Genomic DNA, 22640 nt, shown 5'->3' on the forward strand with positions numbered 1-22640 from the left:
GCTCCCGCCCCGCGATTCCCCTAAGCTACCCCCGGAATTCTTTGGGGGGCTCGGGTCCCCAGGGCCACGAGTTGAGTACTCTGCTAGGGAACAGGTAAAAAGTAGGGGGAGGAGTTATGCACTTCCCAAGTCTCTCTCTCCCAGCGCACCCCATCACCTCCCACCGGGGAGCAAATCTATCTCCCCCTCTCCCTAATCGGCTCAGCCGGGTCCCACTGACCTCCACCGCCCCCCCTCACCACCCCAACCGAGTCTCTTGGCACCTGGGAGTGTGGGGGTGGGGAAGGGAATCCAATTTCCCTTCCCATCCATCTGGCCTGGTGGACAAAGGGCAGGGGGACCATATGGTCCTGCCAGGGTGGGGGAGGGGCACGCAGTGGCGGTCCCTAGGGGTGGGGGAGGGGCGGCGCTCTAGAGACGCTAGAGCCTGCAGGGTCTAATTGCATCACTTTATTTCACCAACCTCTACTCTGGCTCCCCAACCCCCTCAAACCTCAGAGCTGGAGACAAGCTTGGCTGAGAAGACCCTGGAAAGTTGTAGTGCCCAGGAAGGAGCGGGAATCAGGGAGATCTGCGGGGCCAGGGGTGTACCTCTCCTTTCGGGGGGGGCCAATTCTGCTTTGGGACCAGCTGCAAACTAGATGAAAGGTTCGGCGCGGTAAAGACAAGGAGAGCCAGGCTACATTTCTCAAAGGGAGGGAAACTTTATTGCGCCCCGGGAGGACCTCACAGACCCAAGGCGGGGGTCAGTGGAGTCGCGCACGTTGTTAGGGGGAAGCAGGGTTTTATAGGGTGGGGAGAGGTCAGGTGGGTAGTTGGGCTCGTACGGCGGGAAAAGTTTGTAGGGCAGGTAGAGGTTCTTTTTCTGAGATGAGACTCGTAGGGGGAGGGGGGAGGCTCATTGTCTGAGTCCTCCAGGCAGGTATCCGCATTCCTGCCCCCCAGGTGGGCTTCCGGGTAGGCTTTTGCATTCCGGCCTGCTGCATGGACCTTTCACTACATGTCAATTGAATTCAGGGCTGAGCACACCCACGATCTGGAAGAGGGTGCCCTGCAAGGGATAGTGTATGGGGCCCCCATCTTCCCAGAGAGTGGGGTGCCTCATGGTTGGAAAGGCACATATGCCTGTGTATGTGCTTGACTGGAGGCACAAGCACGCATGTGTATGTGTGCATGAAATGCCGTGTAAGACGAGACTGCATGTCAGTCCAGAGCTGCATACACCTGTGTGGCTGCTCCCTTGTGAAAGGTCATGTTTGGGAACACAGATGGCTTTAAATGTGTAAGCATGAATGTGGGCCTGTATGTATCTGTGGTCTAAGAGGCCAGTGTAGAGGGCGTGACTGCCCTGCAAGGCAGCCAAAGGAAGTGGAAGGTAGGGAGAGGATAGTAGCCCGCAGAGGAAGGTATGCCAGGAATAGGAAAGCTGTAAGAGAAATTTATCTAACAGATTACCCTCCACCATTTACGTCCCTTGATTCCTGAAGTTTTTTGGTCTTGATTTCACCTCCTCAGTTTGTCACTGCAAGAGAAAGAGGAAGAGACAATAGCCCCCCCCCCCCCCAGAACACAGACACACCTGCTGTGTGTGCATGATGAGCAGGAGCCCATGAAGGAGAGAAGGGGAAGAGGAGGGAGGGAGGGGAGCCCTCATGCTAGGCCCTGCAGGAAATCCAGCAGCCCTGTATGCCACTCCTCGGGTTTGTCAAGGTAACACGGGTGACTCGCCCCCTCCATGACCAACACCCTGTGGTTGGGCAGCTGCTTTAGGTGCTCAAAGCTGCTGTGACCCATGGAGTCCTGGTCCCCATACACGATAAGAGCAGAGGTCTGAGAAAGGAAAAGAAGGCAGAGTCAGGGACCTGCCACACCATCCCCAGCCTCCCAGAGGTCAACTCCAGCCTTCCCCATAATCTCTAGTTTCTGTCTGGGGTCACACCAAATGAGGAGTGACAAGTCAGACAAGCTGGTTGGGGGGAGCAGGGCCCCAGCTCCTAAGAGACAGAGACATGGATTAGTGTCTGCCCAGCATGCAGTTTAGCACAGGGATTGGCTGCTAAGTAAACCGAAATGGTGGAATGTAGTACTTCAGCTCCTCCCAGAAACCACCCCTTGGTGACCACACCCTTGGATGAGGAGAGGCCCCAGGAGGGGCCCTTCCTTGCTCCCTGCAGGAGCATCTCAGCGCCCCCCACACAGGTACCTTCACATTTGCGTAGTCGGCAGCACTGATTTTGTCAGTGCAGATGGGGGCCACCGGTACATAGCCCCGTAGCTGGGAGCCAGGAGCAGTGAGGAAGGGCAGGGAGTACATGCCACTCAGTGACGGGCTGATCACCACTGGAGGACCCAGTTTCAAGGCATCCACCACAGCTGCCAGGAAGCTGCTGGGGGCCAGCTCGCCTATAGGGGCAGGTGCTGTTGCTTCCTTAGAGTGCCCCAGACCTGCAGGGGTTCAGGTATTAGAGAGACAAAACAGGTACAAGTGAGTAGGAAAACAGGGGAGAGGGGATTCCTTCCTCCAGGAAGCCCTCCTGGAGGTCCATCTCACTATGTCAGTTTCCTGCAACACACCTAGCGTGTCTGACTTTATTCTTACAACAGCCTAGAGCTGTCATATCTGTGGCAAGCGTGAGGCATTTCTGCATGGCCCATCTCTCCCAGCCATGCAGTGTCCTAACCAGAAGCAGGCTCTGAAGTCCAACATGCTGGGGCCAAGTCCCATTCTCCATTTACTCTCTATTTGACCTTGGTCACATAAGTAGATATTTTGTATGTGCCCCCTCAGCCCACACTCAGCAGCTCAATTTCCCCATCTGCTAAAAGAAGATTACAAAGAACCTGCCAACTAAGACTGTTGTGAAAATTCAGTTAACTGTTTAAGAGGCACCAGGGTTAGTGTGAGGCGGGTGTCTTGAGGACAGTGACTGAGAGACAGGCTCTGCACACATACCTCCCCCTCCAATTAGTCAGTCCCCGCCTTCCCCAGCAAGATTAGCTCAAGATCTTTAGTCCAACCCACTCTCAGAACCAATCCTGGCCTGGCCTGGAGGCCCGCCCTTGGGCACTGAAATCATACCCACCATGGCCAATTAGGGGAGCAGGTGAGTGGTGCTACTCCTTCCATAGTTGGCACCTGCTGGTCCAGGTTCTGACTGGCAGTCTGGGGGCTGCCCCACCTCCAGAACCTAGCTGAGGGCTTTAAATGTGGGATCATGACTGGGAGCTTAGCCGGCCACCGGGCCCTACCCTGCATCCAAAGGTGTCAGGAGATTCAGTCTCACTCCAAGGGGCTTCCAACAGAGCCTGTAGTTGTGGCTCTGTCAATGTAGTTTACTTGCAATTGACAGAGCAATTATTAGATATCAGGTGCTGGTCACATACTCACATGGGTAATCTCATTCCATTCTCACTAGCGTCAACCCCCCAAAATGAATGTGGTTATGTCCCATTACCGATGAGACACTGAGACGCTGCCCCAAGGAACAATTAGAAGCAGCTGGGCAGTGTCCAGCTTGATCCACATCAAGACTAGAGACGCTTAAAGGCCCTTGCAGTATCCACTGGGCCCTGTCAAGCTCAGGGCCCAGCCTTGTTAGGTCCTCCCAGTCGCCCAGCCCCTAGCCCTGGTCCCCAGGGAGGCCCCATGACCCCTGACCAAAAGTCTGCCCTGGAATTACCTGGCAGGTCGATGGCCACAGCCCGGTAGCCAGCCTGGGCAAGCTTCTGCAGTGTGCCCAGGTTTTGCCAGGTCTCAGAGGAAAAGCGGATGCCGTGCAACAGCAACACAGAGAAACGGGCAGCCTGTCCACTGCCTGGCCAAGCCTCTCGGAAGAAGATATTCTGGCCCTGGACCTGGATGGTGCCCTCCTGCTGCTCCACGGCCGCCATACCTGCTGCTGTATGGATGAAGTACCTGTGGTTCAAGGCCAGGCTGATGAGGAGCCACAGAACACCCCGCCCAGGTAGAGCAGAAAGATTGCCAAGGGCGGGAGGGCATAGTAAGGAGGCCTCCAGGACACTCCCAGATCTCTAGAACATGCTTTGGAGTGACGTAGACATAGGTGCTGTTTCTACCTCTGCCTTTCACTTAATTGTGTGACCTTGAACTCTAATATGGTACAGTCAAGCCTATTTCAAAAATTATTAAGTTTAGAAGAAAAAGGAGTTGACAAGTGAGGGTGCCTGCTTTTGTTAAGAATGCAATATGGGGTTCCCCAGTGGTGCAGCGGGTTGAGCGCGGCATTGTGAAGATGTCCGCAGCCTCTGCAGCGCGGGTTCAATTCCCAGCCGTCGATTCCTAACCGTCGAGGGAGATACCCACATGGCACGGTAGACCTCTCCTGCCTCCCCGCTGCTCCCCTCAGCAGTGTCTGGTCCATCTGCCTGTTCTGGTCCCGGCTTTATCTCTGGTGAATCCTCTCACCCTCCCCCGCCCCTGACTGTACCCCAGTTCTTGTATAAATTTTTTTTTTTAAAAAAAGAGAACGCAATACGTGGCGCTCCCTTTATGATTATTGTTCTCATTGTTAACATCCTTTTCAGCAACTGGGCATAATAAAATAGCACTGAACGCACAGGTGGCTGATAGGATTAAATGAAGTCACGCGTGTAAAACACTCGCGCCTGACCGCTCAGTAAACAGTAAATGCTCAATCGACAGTAAGTAGCTATTTTGCTTATCAACCTCGTCCTTTTCAAGGCACTACTGCAGGTCCTGGGACGGCACCTCAGCCCGGAAGGAATCGGAATTGGAGTAAAATGCCCATTTTCCGGAGGCTGAAACCCGAACGCAGAGCGGAGAAAGGCTGTGGAGTTCAGGCCCGCAAAGAATGCACGCGGGGTGCTCGGCTCGGGGTCCGCGGGGGCCCAGACGGCGACAGCCCGCGCGCCACGCCTGGCTCCGACCCTTCGCGGACCTGGGCTCCGGGCCTCGCTGGGCTGAGTAGGGCGCAGAGAGGCCGGGGTGCGGGGGCGGTGCATAGAGCGAGGGAGGGGACCTGGGGAACAGAGTTGGAAAGGGGAGAGACTAGGAGCAGTGGGGGCTGGCTCTAGCTGGAGAGAGGAAGAGGGTCGGGGCGCAGGGCGGGTACCTGGGGAGCTGCGTGGGCCCGCTCAGATAGGACGCAGAGTGCTGACTGTGGAGGGAGCCCGGGGCGGGACGGGGCGCCCGGGACTGTGGCTGGGCGGAGGCCGGGGGCGGGCCCGTGCTCCGGGGCGCCGTCTTGTGGCCACCAGTGGTCGCCGGGTCGCTCTGCTCCCCTAGACCCATCTTTCTTGTCACAGCGTTCTCGGGCTCCCCAAACCCCTCGGGCCCTGGTGCCCCATGCCCCGCACTGGGCTGGGTGCGGCCCGGAGGCGTTCAGCAACCTGCTCTACCTGCGCATGATGCATCTCGAGGAAAAGGGTTCCTCTGGAGTTGCATCCCTGCTGCTCCCTGCACCATCCTCTCCCACCCTCTCATGCCAGGCTAAGACTGCCCGGCAGAGTTGAGCGCCTAGCTTGTAGGTGAGACCCCGCAAGCCTGAATGCAAGGCTCAGACAATGACCAGCCAGTTGGCCTTGATCTTCTCGCTAACATCTCCTGTCTATGGAATGGATGACACGGCTCGCCTCGTGCAGGACGGTAAGAAGCAGCGAGTCTGCCGCACTCCAGGCTGCCTCCCTGTGGCAGGCCTGATGGCCTCGCAGATCTCCGAGCTTAGGGGCAGACCAGACGTTGGTCACACATCGCCCACCAGGACAGGAGCCATAAGGAGAAGGGAAGCCTTGCCAGAGGCCATCCCGAGCTCTGGCCTAACGCTCCACGCCGCGCGCTGCCTGCTAGGGGTCAGGGAACTGTTTGGGCGGAGACCTGGGGCTGCTGTTTAACAAGATCTGTGTTGACACTGCCGGGCCCCCGCGCCAGGCTGTTCTGAGGCTTGGCGAGCCGTCAGTCATGAAGACAACCCCGTGTGATGAGTCCCGTCAACCCCCTCGCACATCCAGAGAACTTGAGACAGGAGGAAGACGGGCGGGTGGGAAGCAGCCAAGTCCGCCTCCCTGCCATTGCCAGGCCGCGAGCAATCCGGGAAACCTGGACGGCGGGGGCAGGCCCGCGTGCTTTAGGGCGCCGCCCCCCCGACCCCCCCGCCCGGGCTCCAAGGCGTTGGGCCTGCGCCTGCGGACTGCGCAAGCGCGCCTGGTGGCGGCGCCCTCGCGTCCCGGCCGGGGCCGCCCGCGGAGCGGCCGAGGCAGCGTCATGGTCGCCGCGCTCTTTGGCTGCTGGTTCCGCTGGGGCCGGGCCCGCCCCGCGGGGGCCGGCGCGGTCATCCCGGTGAGTGTCCCCGCCGGGGGAGGCCGGCCGGGCGTGCAGGGGCGGGCCGCCCTCGCCCCGCCCCGCGCCCCAGCGCCCCGGGCACAGTCCTGTGGGAGGCGCGGGCGCGGGCGCGGCGGGGGTGCTGGTGTGTGTGCGGCGCGCGCAAGTGTTTGCTGGTGTTCTTGGTGTGATCGGCCTGTCGGTGTGATGAGTGTCTCTCTGAGTTCTTATGCCAGGGGGTGTGTCAGTCGGCCTGCCGGCTGGCCTGTCTCTGCTCTGTGTTTCCCTGCGAGGTTCTGAGGGTGTGTGTCGACCTGAGTGTCTCTGTGGGGTGTTCTTGAGGGTTTCTCTGTGTGCCCGTTTGCCTGCCTCTGCGTGTTTCTTGTGTGCGTGTGTAGCTTCAAGGTTGTGAGTATGACTGTATGCTTGAAATTTGAGGTACTGCATTTGATTTTAGGGGCGAGTGTGTGTGTCGGTCTGCCTTCCTAATGTCTGGCTGTGTGCTGATATTCAGGGTGTGTGTTGAAGGGATTGATTGGGCATAGGCCAGTGCGTGTACAAGGAGGCTTGCATGCAGGGAATAACTTAATGCAAAAGGAAAGTGTGAGGGCAAGACTTAATGTTTGTGTGTTCGTCTGTCTCGTGGTCGACCCGTATGCCAAGGACCTCATGCGGGTACAGCTCCCCTCACGCATCCTTGTGGTGTAGACAAGACTGCTGGCTGTCTGCCCTCTACCGTTGTCTTGGACCCCAGCTGCCTGAGTTGCCAGGACAACGGCCGAAGCCCCACCCCTCTCCGCCCCCCTCCCCAACCTCCCGGCTTCGCAGGCCCACAGCAAGCAGAGGCACAGCGAAGAGGTCCTCCTGGATAGGGACTTAGGCAAACGCCAAGCGGTCTGAAGCTGTTCCTGGTCAGAAAGACTGGAGGAGCACGTTCTTCCTCCATTCAGCTTCTGGTGCTGCCACTCACCACCTGACCCCAGAGCATGGGGGAGGGATCTAGGGAAATATCCCCAAAGCTAGCTGGAGAGGTAGGTGGGGCTCCAGATCGGTCCCCAGCTCCTAACTTCTTCCAGGGTGCAGTTGGCACTCAACAGAGATGTGTGCAGTAGAATCTGGGAACAAAGCAGTCAGGCTTACCCTAGAAACAATTAAATGATGACAACAGCCCCAGGTCAAATTCAATGTAAGGCTTGGGAGGACAGCCAGAAGGTTATCCTCCCACATATTATTGACAAACTGAAGCTACACTGCCAGGAAGTGGCAGAGACCATTCTCAAAGGCAGGGATAACTGTTTTGTCTAAACCCTGGGTCCTGAAGTCTGTCCTCTGGGCTGGCAGATGACCCTGACTGGAGGAGTCCATGAAGTGGGCCATTTGGCATAAAGTTTGGGCAGGGGGACGGGGAACGGTGGGAGTGTGCTCCTCTCTGACATCCTCTCATGCCTCAGCATTTCCTCCATCACGGATACTGCCCATGAGCCCTCCTGCTGAGTATCAGTTGGAGTAGAGCATTAAGTATTCCCATCAACTGTAAAACACATGCTGACTTCAGCATTGTTTTATGCAGTGTATAAAAAGAACCATTCCATGCCCCCAGTCGGACATCACGTCACACATGGTCTTTCATCTTTGACGCCCTCACTACGCTGTCCATCAGCAAGGCTCCCATTTACCTGCCACTTCCCAACCCCATGTTTTCCTCTTTGGCAAAAATAAGCCTGGCCTGGTAGTTAGGAACCCAGCCGTGGGTTTAAGTCCATTTCCACACTCATTACTCTGCTCTTTGGACAGGAGGATTCACTTCACTGAATCTCAGTTTTCTCTAGCGTAAAAGACCCATAATCATATCTTCCCATTGTCCTGGTGTGTATTCGTGAGCCCTTGGATGTGAAGGGCCGAGTACATGACTGTCATAGCACTCAAGAAAGGGAAGTGGCATCAGCTGGCATGGGATGATAGTGGCCACTGAGCTGGCCTGGGAACATCTCAGATGCTCCTCCAGCTGTGGGGCATCTGAGCCATTTTCCTGGAGTTGTTGGACTCTTATTCAGAGCAGAGAAAGAGCAAGGGCTAGAGATTTTTCTCCATGGGGGCTTCAGGGAGGGCTTGGGATGGGGTCCAGGAGTCCGTGTGGGACTCAGTGCCAGCCTGTCCTCCCTCTCCTCTCCTTCAGACTATGGTACAGACCTCCATGAGTTGGTTTCAGATAGCCCTCCTGGGTTTGGGCCTGCTGCTCATGCTGCTACTGTACGTAGGACTTCCAGGCCCTCCTGAGCAGACCTCCTGGCCCTGGGGAGACCCCAATGTCACAACCCTGGCTGGTCTAACCCCTGGCAACTCACCGATGTTTTACCGCGAGGTGCTCCCCCTCCACCGTACACGCAGGTAGGTGTTGACTTCAGGTGCAGTGGAAGGATGAAACCCAAGGGGAATCCCTATGTGGGATCCTGGGTCAACTCAGGGGTACTCAAGACCTGGGAAGGCAGTGGGAGAAGCCCAGGGAGAAAGAATGGTGGGCTGCCCCCAGGATCCCCAAGACATATGACTCCCCTCTCTGTCCACAGGGTGGAAGTTGTGCTGCTCCACGGAAAGGCCTTTAACTCCTACACATGGGAGCAGCTGGGCACACTGCAGCTGCTGGCGCAGAGGGGCTACCGGGCTGTGGCCCTTGACCTCCCAGGTGAGAGCCCCCATCCCTGGGTCTGGGAGGCAGCCTCCCAGAGGGAGGAGTTGGAGGGGTAGGAAACACTGAAGTGTGGCTGGGGGGCATCTGGACTCCATTGCTGGACAAGCAGCAGCAGGTCACACACCAGATGGCAATACAAAAAGGTCTGTAGGTTTGTTTTTTTTTTCTACCTTGAAAACCACAGTGTGGATTGTTGCCTGCACAAAACAAAGAGAAACATGACTCACGTCACAAACAATTGCATGCATCTCACTGTACTTTTTATAACAAATTTTGTAGCTTTTTGGTTTTTTACCTACACAAATGATTTATGCTACCATTCTTGTCACTAAAAAAACAAAAACAACAAAACAAAAACAGTGACTCCCTCAGAGACTCAGGCCACATTTCCCTCCTTTTCCCCTCTCTCAGTAGTTTGGGGGAGTCAGGTCCTTTTCTAGCTATTTGTAGCAGAGATACAAGCAATATGCAGGATTGTGGTGAGGGTTATAGACATAACTAGTGTCCTGCCTGCTTAGAGACTTGATCTGCGACTTGGTTTTCTTCCTCTCTACCATGTCTCCTGGATCATGCCAGTTGCATGAACCTCCCTCAGGGTCCTCAACTCTGCAGTGTGTGCCACTGGAGGGATGGGCAGATTTTACCTGGCTATCCTCTACCTGTGGACATGTAGGTTGATTGATAGTTTCAGTATCAGTTGAAATACTTAAGGGATATAGCTGAAGCATCTTTGGATGTACTTATTTGAGCTGTGGGCAATTGTTGGATTAAAGAACACACATTTTAAAAGTGTTGCAAATATTACCTTAGGGTCCAAAAATGCTACATGGTTTTATCCTCCCATCAACCATATATGAAAGTGTTCATTTCCTTGCATCTACCCCAACAATGAGTATTGTCAGGTTTGTTTGTTTGTTTTCCAGTATAATGAATAAAAGATGTTTTTCTTTTTTAAAAAAGATTTATTTATTTATGCATGCAAGAGCTGGGGTGCAGGCCAGAGATGCAGGGGAGTGAGAGGATTCACCATTGAGAGTGGGGAACAGGCAGATTGACTGAAATACCCTGCTGAGGGGAGCAGTGGGTGAGGCAGGAGAGGTCTGCTGCACCATGTGCATAGCTCCCTGGCTGGGGATTGAACTCCTGCAGCAGTGGCTGCAGATAGCTTCATAGTGCTGCGTCTTAATCCCCTGCGCCACCAGGGAGGCCCCAAAGATATTTTTCTAGTAGGCCTATCACATTGAAAAAAAAAATACCTCCTAGGAAGTTTGGGGTAGCGTGTACCATATGCCACTCACAGCTCCCTACCTCTTTTCCCCACTGTGATGGGCAGGAAGTCCTGAGCTGCCCAGCCTTCCTCAATCGGTGCCTTCTCCTGTTCCCAGGTTTTGGGAACTCAGCTCCATCAAAGGAAGCAAGCACAGAGGCAGGAAGGGTGGAGCTCCTGGAAAAAGTGTTACGGGACCTGGAGGTACAGAATGCTGTGCTGGTGAGCCCCTCGCTGAGTGGCCACTATGCCCTGCCTTTCCTGATTCGAGGCCACCACCAGTTGCATGGATTCGTGCCCATTGCACCTGTCTACACCCAGAACTACAGCCAGGAACAATTCTGGGCCATTAAGGTACCAGTAGGAGGGTTCCCGGAAGATCCTGGCTTCCCATCCCTGGCTTGAGTCATGGGGTGAGAGGACTTAGGTCTCCGTTGGATGGAGAGATGGGGTGCTTGGGAAAGATTTCCTAAGGAGGTGACTAGAGGGTCGATCACCGTAGGTCCCAGGATCACAGCTCCTTACCTTGCCCTGCAGACCCCGACTCTCATCCTGTATGGCGAACTGGACCGCATTCCAGCTATGCAGTCCTTGCGGTATCTCCGGCACCTGCCCAACCACTCTGTGGTGAAGCTGCGCGATGCGGGTCACGCCTGCTACCTCCACAAGCCGCATGACTTCCATCTTGTCCTCCTTACCTTCCTTGACCACCTGCCTTGAGCTCACCCACTGCCCAGGTCCCAGTCCTGGCCTGAGTTTGGAGGGTCTCAACCAGTCTTCCCCAGATCCCCACGCCAGGGAGGCAGCCCCTGGGATTGGAAGGCAGAGACGAGAGAGCCAGGCCTTCTCATTTCATCTCACAGGCAAAATAAAAAGCATTTTTGTCATGCCTGGGTGGTGACGGGTCCTGTTTCCTGGTGGTGTTGCAGGTGGGTGAAGGAGTGGGAGGCAAGTCTGTGACTACTGCGAGGCTGCGAGCTGGAAGAAATGCTCCAGTGGCCTGGAAAGACTAAGAACACGGGCTACTTCCTAACCAGCTGCCCTCACAACTCTGTGCCTCAGTTTTCTCATCTATAAAATGAATGTGATGGTAACCCCCACCTCAGAAGGCAGTTTGAGATGGAATGACTCTGGCTATGAGGCGTACTTGGCCACACAAGGCTGGGGGTTGGGTGGGAGGGATAGGGTGTTACCACTGCTGCATGACCGCTGGGATTAATGGGATATCAAGGTCTGAGCTGAGTGAGGAATGTTGGATCCATGGCCAAAGGGAGCTAGACGTATAGCGTGAGGGTAGGGGACCTGATTTAACAATTGACATAGCATGGTTACTGAGCCACCAAGCCTGCTTGCCCCTGGGTACTTCGTGGTTCAGCAGTCCAGACTTAAACCTCAGAGGGCCCAGGTAGATCTCTCCTCTCCCCTCCCAACCACCCTCCTTTGAGCCCAGAGGTTGAACTCTTCAACCCCTGACCCTCCTCAAGCTGACTCAGCTCCTGGAACAGAGGGTAGAACTGGCTAGCAGTACAAAGGGCAGCTGGGCACACAAGTGGTAGCCTGTGGGTGGCCAGTGGGACATCTGTGCCTCTTTATCCCCCCTCTCTGGGGGCCTGGAGTGGGGTTAGCCAAGAGTGTGCCGCATCTATGCCTTCGTGTTGTTTCCCCCCCTCTCACACCGTCATCTAGTGTTCTGACGGCATCCTGTCACAGATGCTGTCACAGCCAACCATCATCTCACACTGGTATTGTATGTGAACTGTCATCCCCACTGCTACACAGATTTGCCCACACGGTGGCACGTAGTCCAGGCATCCGCTCTGCACCTTACCAGGAACAGAATTCTGCAGGTACATGAACCAACCTGGAGCTCACAGTCGGGACAACAGATATTAACCTGGGGGATGGGGCAGTCAAGGAGGACCTTCGTGGGTGCTGAGCCCTGAAAAGGGGAGAAGTAGGAGACTCTGAGGAGGAGGGGGGGGCAGGCCCGGCCTGGCTCGACAGGATTTTGCAGCGGTTTACTCACAAAGCCTGGGGGCGGCCGCGACCTTTCGCGACGAGCCCGCCCTCCTCTTCTCGGGCAATCGCAAGGCTGCGGGAGGCGGAGCCCACAGTGGGCGGGGCCGTCGGAGCTCGCGGCCCCGGCCCGGAGCGGCGCGTTCTGACGGGCAAGGCGGGCCCGGCGGGAGCTCCTGACGGCGCGGGCGGAGCTGGCGGCGGGAGGGGCTACCCAGGGGCGGTGGCTAGATCCGCGCGCTGGGTGATCCTGGCGGAGGCTGGAACCTGGGGCGGGCGGCGGGCGGCTTCTTCGGCCCCGCCCCGCGATCCGGGCCTGGCCACGTGGTGGGCGGATCGGGGCGGTTCCGGGTCTGCGACCTCACGGGACCCTCGGTCCCGCCGCACAGTCCGCGGCTGGCGCTGAGAGGGGAGCGCGTGCCCGAGACCTGTAGAGAGCGAGGTGGGGGATCCAGAGGGGTAGAGGGCCCGGGGTTCCCTGGCATGAAATCCGGACAATTGGTTGAAAATTTTTTTTAAAGATTTTTTTATTTATGCATACAAGAGCTGGGGTGCAGGCCAGAGATGGGGCGGAGATGAGAGGATTCACCAGAGACAGAGTGGGGAACAGAACAGGCAGACTGAAATACACTGCTGAGGGGAGCAGTGGGTGAGTCAGGAGAGGTCTGTTGCGCCATGTGAGTAGTTCCCTGGCCGGGGATCGAACTCGTGCTGCGGTGGCTGCGGGTAGCTTCTTAGTGCTGCGTCTTAACCCCTTGCGCCAGCAGGGAGACCCAGGAGAAATTTTTTGAGGCGTTTGGGCGAATTGGGCAATCAGTGTCTGGGTTCAAACCTGGCTCAAGCTACTCTAGCCGTTCCTGAACCTCAACTTTCTTTCCTGTAAAGTGGGCAGCCAGAGGCACGAATTTTATTGGGTTCTTTGGGGGAAGAAAGAAAGAAAGAAAGCCAGTACAGTAGCAGAAACAGAAGGGGGCTCTCGCTGGGGACGTCCGGGGAACTGCCCTGGGGAGGGGCTGTTTGCAGGTGGAGTCCACTGGTCCCAGCAGCTGGAAGAGATAGGCGAGCCACTCGCTTTGACCCTAGCTCACCAGAGGCAGCCATGGCCAGCAAGGGTCGCGAAGCAGAGCACCCATCCGTGACGCTCTTCCGCCAGTACCTGCGCATCCGCACAGTCCAACCTCAGCCCGACTATGGTGAGCACGCCCGTTCAGGGCCTGTGGTGGGGCTGAAGGGGTGGGGGCTGTGTTCTAAACCAAGCTCTAATCCTGGTCATCTCCATGCTGCTGCGGACTCCTCAATTTCTCTAGCCTCTCCCTAAGTCAGCAGACTGCTCAGCATCCCCTCCAGGCTGTGGAGCAACCTGTTCCTGGGAGGCTTTGCTGTACCTGTCTCCTAGTTAGGGATCAATTTCATCTCACTCGTCAGGGCTTGAGGAGGGGGGAAGGTAGGACGGGAGCCTGGGGCAACCACAAGGAAAGAAGTTTCTATTCTCCTACCGGACTGGACAAAGGCCACAGCCCTTTGGGAATTGTGTACTTGGGTCCAGATCCCTGGTATGTGGTTCATCAGCTGGAACACCTCAGGTCAATCTCCTGTTCTCCCGGCCCTAGTTGTCCCATCTTTACAGAAGATAATGACACCTTCTAAGCCTGAAATTCCCACCTGGCCTTCCACTAAGGGTCACTAACCAAAAATCTTTTTGGAGACAGAAATGCAATTGTCTCTGAGGGGTGTGGAATTGTATTGAGGAGGCAACTGTCCTTTTGGGGGTCTGTTCCCCTCTTTGGACGTACACCCCTCCTTGTTCTGTCTGGGCCAGTGGAAGGCATGGGTAGGCAGAAGCAGCTTCAAGACTCTCTGTCCCCCCAGGGGCAGCTGTGGCCTTCCTTGAGGAGAGAGCCCACCAGCTGGGCCTGGGCTGTCAGAAAGTAGAGGTGAGCCTGAGTAGCAAGGGGAGGTGGGCCCGGGGTACCGCCTCACCCTGTGCTGACTATCCCACTTGCTGACCCTGTCCAGGTGGCATCTGGCCGTGTGGTGACTGTGCTGACCTGGCCAGGCACCAATCCCAGACTCTCTTCCCTTTTGCTCAACTCCCACACAGATGTGGTACCTGTCTTCAAGGTATTTGGGGGGGGGGGTCAGGGAATGGTGCAGTTCTTAGGGACAAAGATAATGCAGACCCCTGTTCAACCTCAGGGAGCCCACGGTGCTGGTCCTGTCAACATCATATGGTATTACTCCACTGGGGCAGCCTTTGCTCAGCAGCTACTTCATGCCCTGAGCTTTGAGGGTAGATCCTAATGCTGATGGGGATTGAGGTGGGAGGCAGAGATGAGGGGTGGCAATCAGTTAACCTCTTCAGCACACTTCTGACCCCTTTAACACCCACCAGTCACCCCTGCCTACAGTGGGCTCCTAGGGATGGGCCACAGTTGACCAGAGTTAGATTAATGATGAAATTTGGGGCTTGGGTTCCTCTTCCCATACCTGTCCACAGGAACATTGGAGTCATGACCCCTTTGAGGCCGTCAAGGATGCTGAGGGCTACATCTATGCCAGGGGTGCCCAGGACATGAAGTGTGTCAGCATCCAGTGAGTGTCCTCTAATTCCAATCCCCCACAACCTGGGTTGTGACTGGAGAATTTTTTTTTTTTTTTCAAGTATTTAAGTACAGAGCTAGCTTTGTTTCTGCCATAAGCTAGGGAACTTGAATGACCTGTTGAAGGAAGTTCACTTAGTCCAATTTAATGAAGCTTATATCCTTCGAGTACGGGCAGAAACACTGGCAGCTCATATTGAAGCCGTATTGTTTCTGGATCAGACTATGCTGGTTTGAACAGCATCACAAGAGCAAAAACCCTGGCCAGATTTTCTCAGATGGCTCTAATAGAGCTGCTGGTGACCCATGTTGCTTTTTCAGATGAAATGAGGCAAAACCCCAAGGAACATTATGACCTCCTCCCCCTCCTTGGGCAGGATTTTCTATTGTGACAATTGCATGGATGAGGAGCCTGAAGTCCAGAGAGAGACAGAGACTTTCTGGAGCCCCTGCCAGATTGTGGCAGGGCAGGGTCCATGGCCCAGGGCTCCATCCTGCCTGCTCTGGCATCTGGTGGCTCCCCCAGCACCTGGCTTACACCCTCTCACTGACCCTCAGATACCTGGAGGCTGTGAGGAGGCTGAAGGCTGAGGGCCACCATTTCCCCAGAACTATCCACATGACTTTTGTGCCAGGTAGGAGTGGCTTGGGAAGGAGCACCTTTAGGGAGGGGCATGTGTGGTCCCCTCATCTCATATCCCTGCTGCTTTTACAGATGAGGAGATTGGGGGTCACCAAGGCATGGAGCTATTTGTGCAGCGACCTGAGTTCCAGGCCCTGAGGGCTGGCTTTGCCTTGGATGAGGGTGAGCAGGGTAGAAAAACACAGAGGAGCAGGCAGGGGTTGGAGACGCTGCTGTTGGGGTCTGGGCCACCCCATTCTCTGAACCCTTTTTCCCTCCTCAGGTCTGGCCAACCCCACTGATGCCTTCACTGTCTTTTACAGCGAGCGGAGCCCCTGGTGTGCGTATGGACATAGAGGGAGGGGCTACCATGCAGGCTGGAGACTAGGCCAGTGGGGCAGGTCCTGCCAAGGGTCACATAACAAGTTGGGACCTGAGTGCATCTTGAACCCAGTCTCTGCCCCCACTGCCTTTCCCATTTGCCTTCCTGAGCTAATGAGGGGAGACCCTAATGCTGAGCAGAAACCAGCTCTGTACTGTGCATTCTGGAAGAACCCTGCCAGAGGAGCTTAGAATGAGGGGAAGACCAGAACCACCCCAGAGTTGATTACATTTCCAACCCCTACCATGCTGAAGACATCCTCTTTCCCCCTACATCTCCCAGGGGTGCGGGTTACCAGCACTGGGAAGCCAGGCCATGGCTCACGCTTCATCGAGGACACTGCAGCAGAGAAGCTGGTGCGTGGCATGCAGGGGAGGAGCTGGGGATTGTAGACGCTCCATCCTGGGCCACTCACATCTAACCTCATACTCTCCTAGCACAAGGTCGTGAGCTTGATCCTGGCATTCCGAGAGAAGGAGAAGCAGAGGTGCGACATCCTGGGAGGGGGCTGGGCTCTGGACACTGGGCAAGAGAAGAGGGAGACTGAACTACTCTTTATCTGTTGTTTTCCCTTGCCGCCCCTTCCTCCAACCACAGGCTGCAGTCAAACCCCCACCTGTCAGAGGGGGCTGTGACCTCCGTGAACCTGACTAAGCTAGAAGGTGGCGTGGCCTATAATGTGGTACCTGCCACTATGAGCGCCAGCTTTGACTTCCGTGTGGCACCAGATGTGGACTTGAAGGTGCCACCTCCCTCTGGGTTTGAGGAGGGAGCCCCGGTTCTCAGTCCTGTTCTGGAGGCTCAGGGAGAGCCTGAGGAGTCAACTCATCTCCCTCCTTGCAGGCTTTTGAGGAGCAGCTGCATAGCTGGTGCCGGGCAGCTGGCGAGGGGGTCACCTTCGAGTTTGCTCAGGTATTGACGGGGAGTCAACTGAGATTGCTGAGGAGACTGGGCTCGCCAAGTGTATGCCACAGGAGATGTGTGCTCGTGTACCTGTCTATGTCTGAGCGTTTCTCAAGCTGAGAGACACATTTCATACACCACCAAGTATTACAGATGTGACCACCGGGTGCTGGGGCATGCTGTAGGGAGCTAGTGTAGTCACGGTTCTTGCTCTCCTAGTCCTTTCATTTCATTGTGAATGGGGAATAGACAATCAAATATTTATACATTACTTTTATGTAAGTATGAACACATGGTCCAGTAAAGGGTGTGACCTCCTCTCTGAGAACCTGTAATTGGAATATTTAACAGTCCCGGACAGCTGGGAGACCTATCTTGAGGAAGGCACACTTGGGCTAGGATCTGAAGGATAGTTAGTAGATGGAAGGCAGGGGAAGGGCCCTGACCTGGGGAACTTTGAAGGACTGAAAGAGAGCCTGTGGCTGGCCTGGCCAGCTGGATATCTGGGTGGAGAGGTGGGTGATGGGAGTGTGCCCTGTGCCCAAACACAGCAAGATGCCCAGGCCTTGTCCTGACCCTGTCATTCTTCCCTTCCCCCCAGAAGTGGACGAAGCCCCAAATGACATCTACTGATGACTCAGACCCCTGGTGGGCAGCATTTAACGGGGTCTGCAAGGACATGTGAGCACACTGGCCAGCCCTCCACTCCCCTTCCCTCTCTCTTCCTTTGTGCTTTCAGTCCCCCCCCCCTCTTCCTTTTCTCCCCACTCATCAGGCTCTTCCTTCTGCAGGAACCTCACTCTAGAGCCGAAGATCTTCCCTGCTGCAACGGACAGCCGTTATATCCGTGCGGTGAGCCAGCCGCTTGCAGGTTGGGGAGTGGGGTGATCCCAGATGCTGGCCCAACTCCTAATGGTTCCTCCTCACTGCCTGCAGATGGGGGTCCCGGCACTGGGCTTCTCACCCATGAACCGCACACCTGTGCTGCTGCATGACCACGACGAGCGGCTGCATGAGGCTGTGTTCCTCCGTGGGGTGGACATATACGCACGGCTGCTGCCTGCCCTGGCCAGCGTTCCAGCCTTGCCCAATGACAAGTGAGCGCCATGCTCCCCACCTCTACCCCTGGAGCTTCCACCCTGACCAGTGCCAATGACCCTTCATTCCCCGTGTCCAACAATAAAGTCTATGTGGACAGGGGATACCTCTGAAGTACTCACGAGGATGTTCATGGAACAGGGATTCTCATTTCTCTAGGGAAATGCCGTTATCATCCCCATTTCACAGATGAGGAAATAGCCCGACTCTGGGCACTTCCCAACACCCCGTGCTACTCTGTGGCACTTGACCCAGCACACCATCCAGTACCAGCTGTGTGTGCCCCCACAAGACACACCCTGGAAACAAGGGGCCAGTTTCTGTTCTCAGTGGCCACCATGCCTGTATTTGACTTGTGAGGCAAGGGATATACTTTGAGCGGAACACTAAGCACACTTAGGCAGGACCTGAACTGAATGAAGGCCAGCTGAGACCTGCCACATGTGGGGCAGGCAGATAGCTAGCAAGGCCTGAATAGCAGGTAATCAAAAACCCCAGGGTTTAAAAGGAAAAGTGTGACCCCCGCTTTGGTGTTGAGAGCCCTGGCCAGGTCAGTTCTTTGGGTCTCCAGCACCTTGGCCAGGGATCACGGGTCAGTGTTTAGAGTGACCTAGTTGGGCTTCAGTCAGGCCTGCTAAGATCCCTGCAGTGCTAAGTCAGGTAGGGACCCTGGGTGCTGAGCCTGCTCCTCTAGGTAATCTGATCTGATTCTGTTCTGACCTCCTGTGGTGCACAGGAAGGCTAGCTTCTAGTTAAGAAGGAAATGCAGAGCCTGGCTCTGTGGCCTGCAGGCTAATCTTGATAGTGTTAATCACCTCTGTTCATGGAGCAGACAAGGGGCCAGGCTTTTGGCCAGCTTCCTCTTCCTTTTGATACAGATTTCACCATGAACCCTTTTAAAAGCTCTGTCAGAATAGCTTGCCCAAGACCGGGTGGTGATGAAGATTGAGGGACTTGTGCTTTTTACACAAGACAGGCTGTGTGGAAGCTAGAGGCATAAGGCAGCAAGCTGGCTGGCTGGCTGGACCTTGAAAGTCTAGCTGAAGCATGACACCTGGGGTACCCTGAAATTGGAGTAGGATGACTAGGGAGTTTTCTTGTCCCCCACAGTTTGGAAGCTGACCTGATGACTTCAGGCTGAGCCAAGCCAATTTCAGGACACAAAACCTGGTTGTGGCCCAGCTGACACCTCAGTGAGGAGTAACTGACAACCCAAAGCATACCTGGATCATACCCAAGAACTAGCAGCCCAGCCCTGGGTGGGCAAGCAAAACTTCCTGAGTCCTATATGGACTACCCGGCTCTATGGCTACTTCGCTCTCTTCCTAGCTTACCTGTGAAACAAAAGAAGTCCTTACTTGACATCTTCGGTAGATGCTTGAAAACTGCAACTTCAAGCTGACATTGAAATGTTACTGAAGCCCTGCTGCACCTGGTCAGATTGGGGGACCATAAAGTATGACCAGGAGGAATGCTCCACAAATGCCTATTACCACTATGCTAGCTACTTGCTTCACTGAGGAAGTAGGGGCAGCAGCTGATCCTGGAGGCACAGTAGCCTGGTCAAATGACTTCAGTTACTGCCTGGTCTTCCAGGGTCCCTAGCACTTAGGGGATCAGCACCACCAAGAGCAGTGGCTGATGGCCAGGTACACTAAGAACAGACTGAGTCTAGAATACCTCATCTCAAAGCACAGAATTTAGCTGGGCCCCCTTCCTTTCCTCAGGAAAGGAAGGACCAAAGACCAAAGGAGGATGTTCTTCCCTCAGCAGCCTACCCAGTCCAGTAAGCTATGTGCCAGATTCTCTATAGTACCCAACCATTTCTCATTCACTAGGTCCCTCTTGCACGTCAAGGCCCACTCTCCTACCCAGACCCTACCTCCCAGGGAAAACTCAATTCTCCCCACACACAAAATGAAGGTATGAACCCCAGCTGAACCCTAGCCCCAGCCCAGGGATCAGACACAGAGCTGATAGGTTCTGCTTCAGATTTATTTGTACAAATAGCACAGGAAGACACCAGTGCCCTGTAGACAGCAGCCTAGGGGTGACACCAGTCCTTCTGTCCTCACACGGGCAGACAGTGTTCTCTATTCTTAAGGCTTTGCGGGGGCCTGGGCACCTTTGGCAGCCTGGGTACCTTTGGCGGCCTGGGTACCTTTGGCAGCCTGTGTTCCTTTGGGGACCTGTGCTGCAGCCGCATCCTTGGCCTGGGTTTGAGCCTTGCCCTTTGGCCGCGAAAGCCTGAGACCCTTGGCGATGCGGGCACGTGCATGTTTCCCAAGCTTGGGGTGAGCGATGTAGGCAAGTCGGCTGAGCTTGCGGCTGCTGCCCTTTGGGATGTTAGCCCTGACCGTCTTGGTCTTTACAAGGGCCTTGATAGCCTCAGCACGTGCACTCATGGCCTTGGCATTGTTGGCCTGCATCTTCTTCAGGCCCTTCTTGTTATGCTTCTTGGCAAAGCGCATGTTCCTTAGGAACTTGGGATCTACCTGAAAGGCAGGAAGATACAGGCGGCTGAAGTGCAGCAGTTTGGAGCCCCCAAGTCACTCCAGGTACCCCCCTCCATAGCGATTTCCCAGGAAACTTGGGCCCCAATCGAAGTCAAATAGGGGCTTAAACACCCTCTGTCAATCTTAAATGCTGAAATAGCTTTAACCCATAGCAACTTATCTGGAGAGAAACGTGTACTATCATCCCGAAGTCAATACCTCACCCTGTTAATGTTATATACGGACTACATTTTCATGGCTACATGCCCAGATCATGGCAGAGATACAAAATAAAGCAAGAACTAAGATGACCCTGTGTGTCAGGGTCACAGGGCTTCAACTTCCTACAGGAAGGCTTCAGTTCATCTCCCCAGTCCTCTCAGGACCATTCCGAACCCCTTCCCCCAAGATGTTAGTTAAGTACCAAGCCTAGTACAACAGATTCACAATAAGTTAAGATAAAGGGATCAAGATGGGGAAACAAAGACTCTGAGATTAAATGATTTACTCCACAGATCAGACCAAAAGCATGGAGGCCAGACATGATAAGAGTTCAGTTCTCCGGCCCTACAGCATCAGCCTCTCTCACCTAGTCCTCAGTACTCCCTGGCACAGGAAAGGAAGCTGGCCTCCACCCAGCACTGGTCAGATCAAAGCTGTATGACTGGTCAGTGCAGAATGGAAGGCTCACAAAGTACCTGTTCTAACTGCCCTCAGGAAGCAGGTTATATCCTGACTAGGGAGTTATACCCCAGACAGGGGAAGGCCAAGTAAAGTTTTATTATAGATCTGGCAAAGATTAATAAAGGGTAGATACAGAAATTGTAGGCTTTGGTAGTCCAGGTAAGAAGTGAGACAGTAAACATCAGTTTTTTGGCTGAAGCCAAAAAATCTATATATGAAAGGCCCTTACTGTGCAACTAGAGCCAAACAGCCACATACTATGTGATTCAGTGCATATACTCACCCCCTTAAGAGATTCGTATCTTTGGGATCGGGGTTTCTTGATGCCATTTCTGTGCCATTTTCGGGCTGCAGGGAAAGTAATTAGATAAAAGAATGAGATGCATTCTAATAAGACCACCCAGCACCATAGCTGACAAACCCAGGACCACCATTACTTCCCAGAGCTGACCTGGGAACCCCACTAACACTGCAAGCAAAACACAGTAGGTATCTCAAGTGGACTCCTTCCTTAAAAATCTATAAACCCAAAAGCTATGCTGGTTGAAACCAAAATCAGTCCCAGACCCCATGGCATAAATGCGCCTTCTCGCTTGCTCCAGTATCCCTAATGCTGGCCAGGATCCGGGGCGAGAGATGGACGACGGGCCTGGGAAACTTACATTGGTTGTGTGTGGTGTGGTTCTTGGACTTGGCCATGTCTGCACCTGGAGAAGAGTGGAGATAAGGGCTGGGGTCTTGCCGAGGACCTAACTGTGCTGCCCTGATCTGGAAGAACGTGACTCCAGAAACAGAGGGAGGCAGTAGCACGGACGCCTTGGTTCTGGGGCCTCCACTCGCGCCACGACTCATTCTGCACAACCCGACATCAATTCCCACCTCCCAAACTGTTAGTGGAGCCTCAAAACGGACCTCCTCACTCAAACACACCCAGCCGCAAGATTGCAATCTCCCCCCGAATTCGAGTTCCCCTCTCATCCATCCCTTGAGAACCCAAGACCACCACCCCAGGCGCGAGGCCTCCGTTCCCCATAGCCACGCAGCCGCTCTCTCCGTTCTCTCTATGGCTAGCGCCCTGCCGCCGTCCGCGAGCAGCGGATGGCTTCGGATGCCGCGCGGCCACCACTCACCGAGGCCCGCGGCTCCCCAGGCGCCTTGAGCCGGAAGAGAAAGAAGGGCCGCGGTGCCGCACGGGAAATTGAGTTGGCGACGCCGGAAGGTACTACTGGAAAAGCTTCCCCTAGTTCCAGAAAAAAAGGTTCCGAAGCCGGGGAGGGCACAAGCCACACCCAGAGGCGGTGCTATGAGCCTGGCCCGTCCCCGTCATGTTTAATTCCGCCTTCTCTCCCCCTGTACAGAGTGAGTAGAGGCGCCGAGTGGAGCCCCTTAACCGAGGCATCCGTTGCTACTGCCTCGCTCTGGTTTCGGAGTCAAGTCCTTCCAGATCAGGGCAGCACAGTTAGGTCCCGTACTCCTCTTGTTCTCCTGGAACAGGCTCTTGGCTTCCTAGTTTCACTAAAAGCCCTGAAGGTAAAGGGAGTCCTTGAACATGCATGTTAGTCAGGAGCTGGCAGGAGATCTATGCT

General features: G+C 55.1%; 4 protein-coding genes and 1 pseudogene across 9 annotated transcripts; 2 read left to right on the top strand and 3 right to left on the bottom strand.

The window, feature by feature from the left end:
- Positions 1-688: 688 nt before the first annotated feature.
- Positions 689-5151, bottom strand: ABHD14B (abhydrolase domain containing 14B). Of its 3 annotated transcripts, none has more exons than XM_037520531.2 (4): positions 5094-5151; positions 3681-3896; positions 2204-2445; positions 689-1830 (listed from the first exon to the last, which is right to left on the bottom strand). In XM_037520531.2, the coding sequence occupies exons 2-4, from the start codon at positions 3889-3891 to the stop codon at positions 1651-1653; spliced, it is 633 nt and encodes a 210-aa protein (XP_037376428.1). In that variant the 5' UTR covers positions 3892-3896; positions 5094-5151; the 3' UTR covers positions 689-1650. The 3 variants fall into 3 exon arrangements, with proteins under 3 accessions (XP_037376428.1, XP_037376421.1, XP_037376415.1); XM_037520524.2 differs by having other exon boundaries at positions 3681-3899; XM_037520518.2 differs by having other exon boundaries at positions 3681-3916.
- A 162-nt stretch (positions 5152-5313) lies between these two features.
- On the top strand, positions 5314-11347 carry ABHD14A (abhydrolase domain containing 14A). 2 transcript variants are annotated; one of them, XM_037530081.2, is made up of 5 exons: positions 5314-5626; positions 8475-8686; positions 8866-8981; positions 10373-10608; positions 10792-11343. In XM_037530081.2, the coding sequence occupies exons 1-5, from the start codon at positions 5591-5593 to the stop codon at positions 10972-10974; spliced, it is 783 nt and encodes a 260-aa protein (XP_037385978.1). In that variant the 5' UTR covers positions 5314-5590; the 3' UTR covers positions 10975-11343. The 2 variants fall into 2 exon arrangements, with proteins under 2 accessions (XP_037385978.1, XP_037385970.1); XM_037530073.2 differs by lacking the exon at positions 5314-5626 and adding an exon at positions 6232-6316 and having other exon boundaries at positions 10792-11347.
- Positions 11348-11452: 105 nt separating this feature from the next.
- On the top strand, positions 11453-17997 carry ACY1 (aminoacylase 1). Of its 3 annotated transcripts, none has more exons than XM_037530065.2 (15): positions 11453-12101; positions 13354-13463; positions 14140-14204; positions 14287-14391; positions 14768-14862; positions 15429-15505; positions 15586-15675; positions 15776-15832; positions 16157-16230; positions 16312-16361; positions 16472-16616; positions 16718-16786; positions 17379-17458; positions 17569-17629; positions 17714-17997. In XM_037530065.2, exons 2-15 carry the CDS (start codon positions 13370-13372, stop codon positions 17876-17878), a joined length of 1227 nt encoding a protein of 408 aa, XP_037385962.1. In that variant the 5' UTR covers positions 11453-12101; positions 13354-13369; the 3' UTR covers positions 17879-17997. The 3 variants fall into 3 exon arrangements, with proteins under 3 accessions (XP_037385962.1, XP_037385955.1, XP_037385947.1); XM_037530058.1 differs by lacking the exon at positions 11453-12101 and adding an exon at positions 12621-12712 and having other exon boundaries at positions 13294-13463; XM_037530050.1 differs by lacking the exon at positions 11453-12101 and adding an exon at positions 12621-12712.
- On the bottom strand, positions 12810-19787 carry LOC129145628 (40S ribosomal protein S29-like; annotated as a pseudogene).
- Positions 19788-19829: 42 nt separating this feature from the next.
- On the bottom strand, positions 19830-21915 carry RPL29 (ribosomal protein L29). The gene is made up of 3 exons (XM_037530091.2): positions 21717-21915; positions 21338-21402; positions 19830-20370 (listed from the first exon to the last, which is right to left on the bottom strand). The coding sequence occupies exons 1-3, from the start codon at positions 21904-21906 to the stop codon at positions 19975-19977; spliced, it is 651 nt and encodes a 216-aa protein (XP_037385988.2). The 5' UTR covers positions 21907-21915; the 3' UTR covers positions 19830-19974.
- Positions 21916-22640: the final 725 nt, after the last annotated feature.

This window comes from Talpa occidentalis, unplaced genomic scaffold, assembly GCF_014898055.3.
Source record: "Talpa occidentalis isolate TD23 unplaced genomic scaffold, MPIMG_talOcc4v2.1 talOcc4.10, whole genome shotgun sequence".
NCBI classification, from domain to species: domain Eukaryota; kingdom Metazoa; phylum Chordata; class Mammalia; order Eulipotyphla; family Talpidae; genus Talpa; species Talpa occidentalis.

Coding starts and splice junctions, on each gene's coding strand:
- ABHD14B (XM_037520531.2), bottom strand. CDS start 3,891: ATGGCGGCCGTGGAGCAGCAGGAGGGCACCATCCAGGTCCAGGGCCAG. Junction 2,446..3,680: donor TGTGGCCATCGACCTGCCAG/GTAATTCCAGGG, acceptor GAACCCCTGCAG/GTCTGGGGCACTCTAAGGAA. Junction 1,831..2,203: donor CCGACTACGCAAATGTGAAG/GTACCTGTGTGG, acceptor TTCCTTTCTCAG/ACCTCTGCTCTTATCGTGTA.
- ABHD14A (XM_037530073.2), top strand. CDS start 6,242: ATGGTCGCCGCGCTCTTTGGCTGCTGGTTCCGCTGGGGCCGGGCCCGC. Junction 6,317..8,474: donor GGGCCGGCGCGGTCATCCCG/GTGAGTGTCCCC, acceptor CCTCTCCTTCAG/ACTATGGTACAGACCTCCAT. Junction 8,982..10,372: donor TGTGGCCCTTGACCTCCCAG/GTGAGAGCCCCC, acceptor TCCTGTTCCCAG/GTTTTGGGAACTCAGCTCCA.
- ACY1 (XM_037530065.2), top strand. CDS start 13,370: ATGGCCAGCAAGGGTCGCGAAGCAGAGCACCCATCCGTGACGCTCTTC. Junction 16,362..16,471: donor CGAGAGAAGGAGAAGCAGAG/GTGCGACATCCT, acceptor CTCCAACCACAG/GCTGCAGTCAAACCCCCACC. Junction 16,787..17,378: donor TCACCTTCGAGTTTGCTCAG/GTATTGACGGGG, acceptor CCTTCCCCCCAG/AAGTGGACGAAGCCCCAAAT.
- RPL29 (XM_037530091.2), bottom strand. CDS start 21,906: ATGAGTCGTGGCGCGAGTGGAGGCCCCAGAACCAAGGCGTCCGTGCTA. Junction 21,403..21,716: donor CCACACCACACACAACCAAT/GTAAGTTTCCCA, acceptor CTTTCCCTGCAG/CCCGAAAATGGCACAGAAAT. Junction 20,371..21,337: donor GATACGAATCTCTTAAGGGG/GTGAGTATATGC, acceptor CCTGCCTTTCAG/GTAGATCCCAAGTTCCTAAG.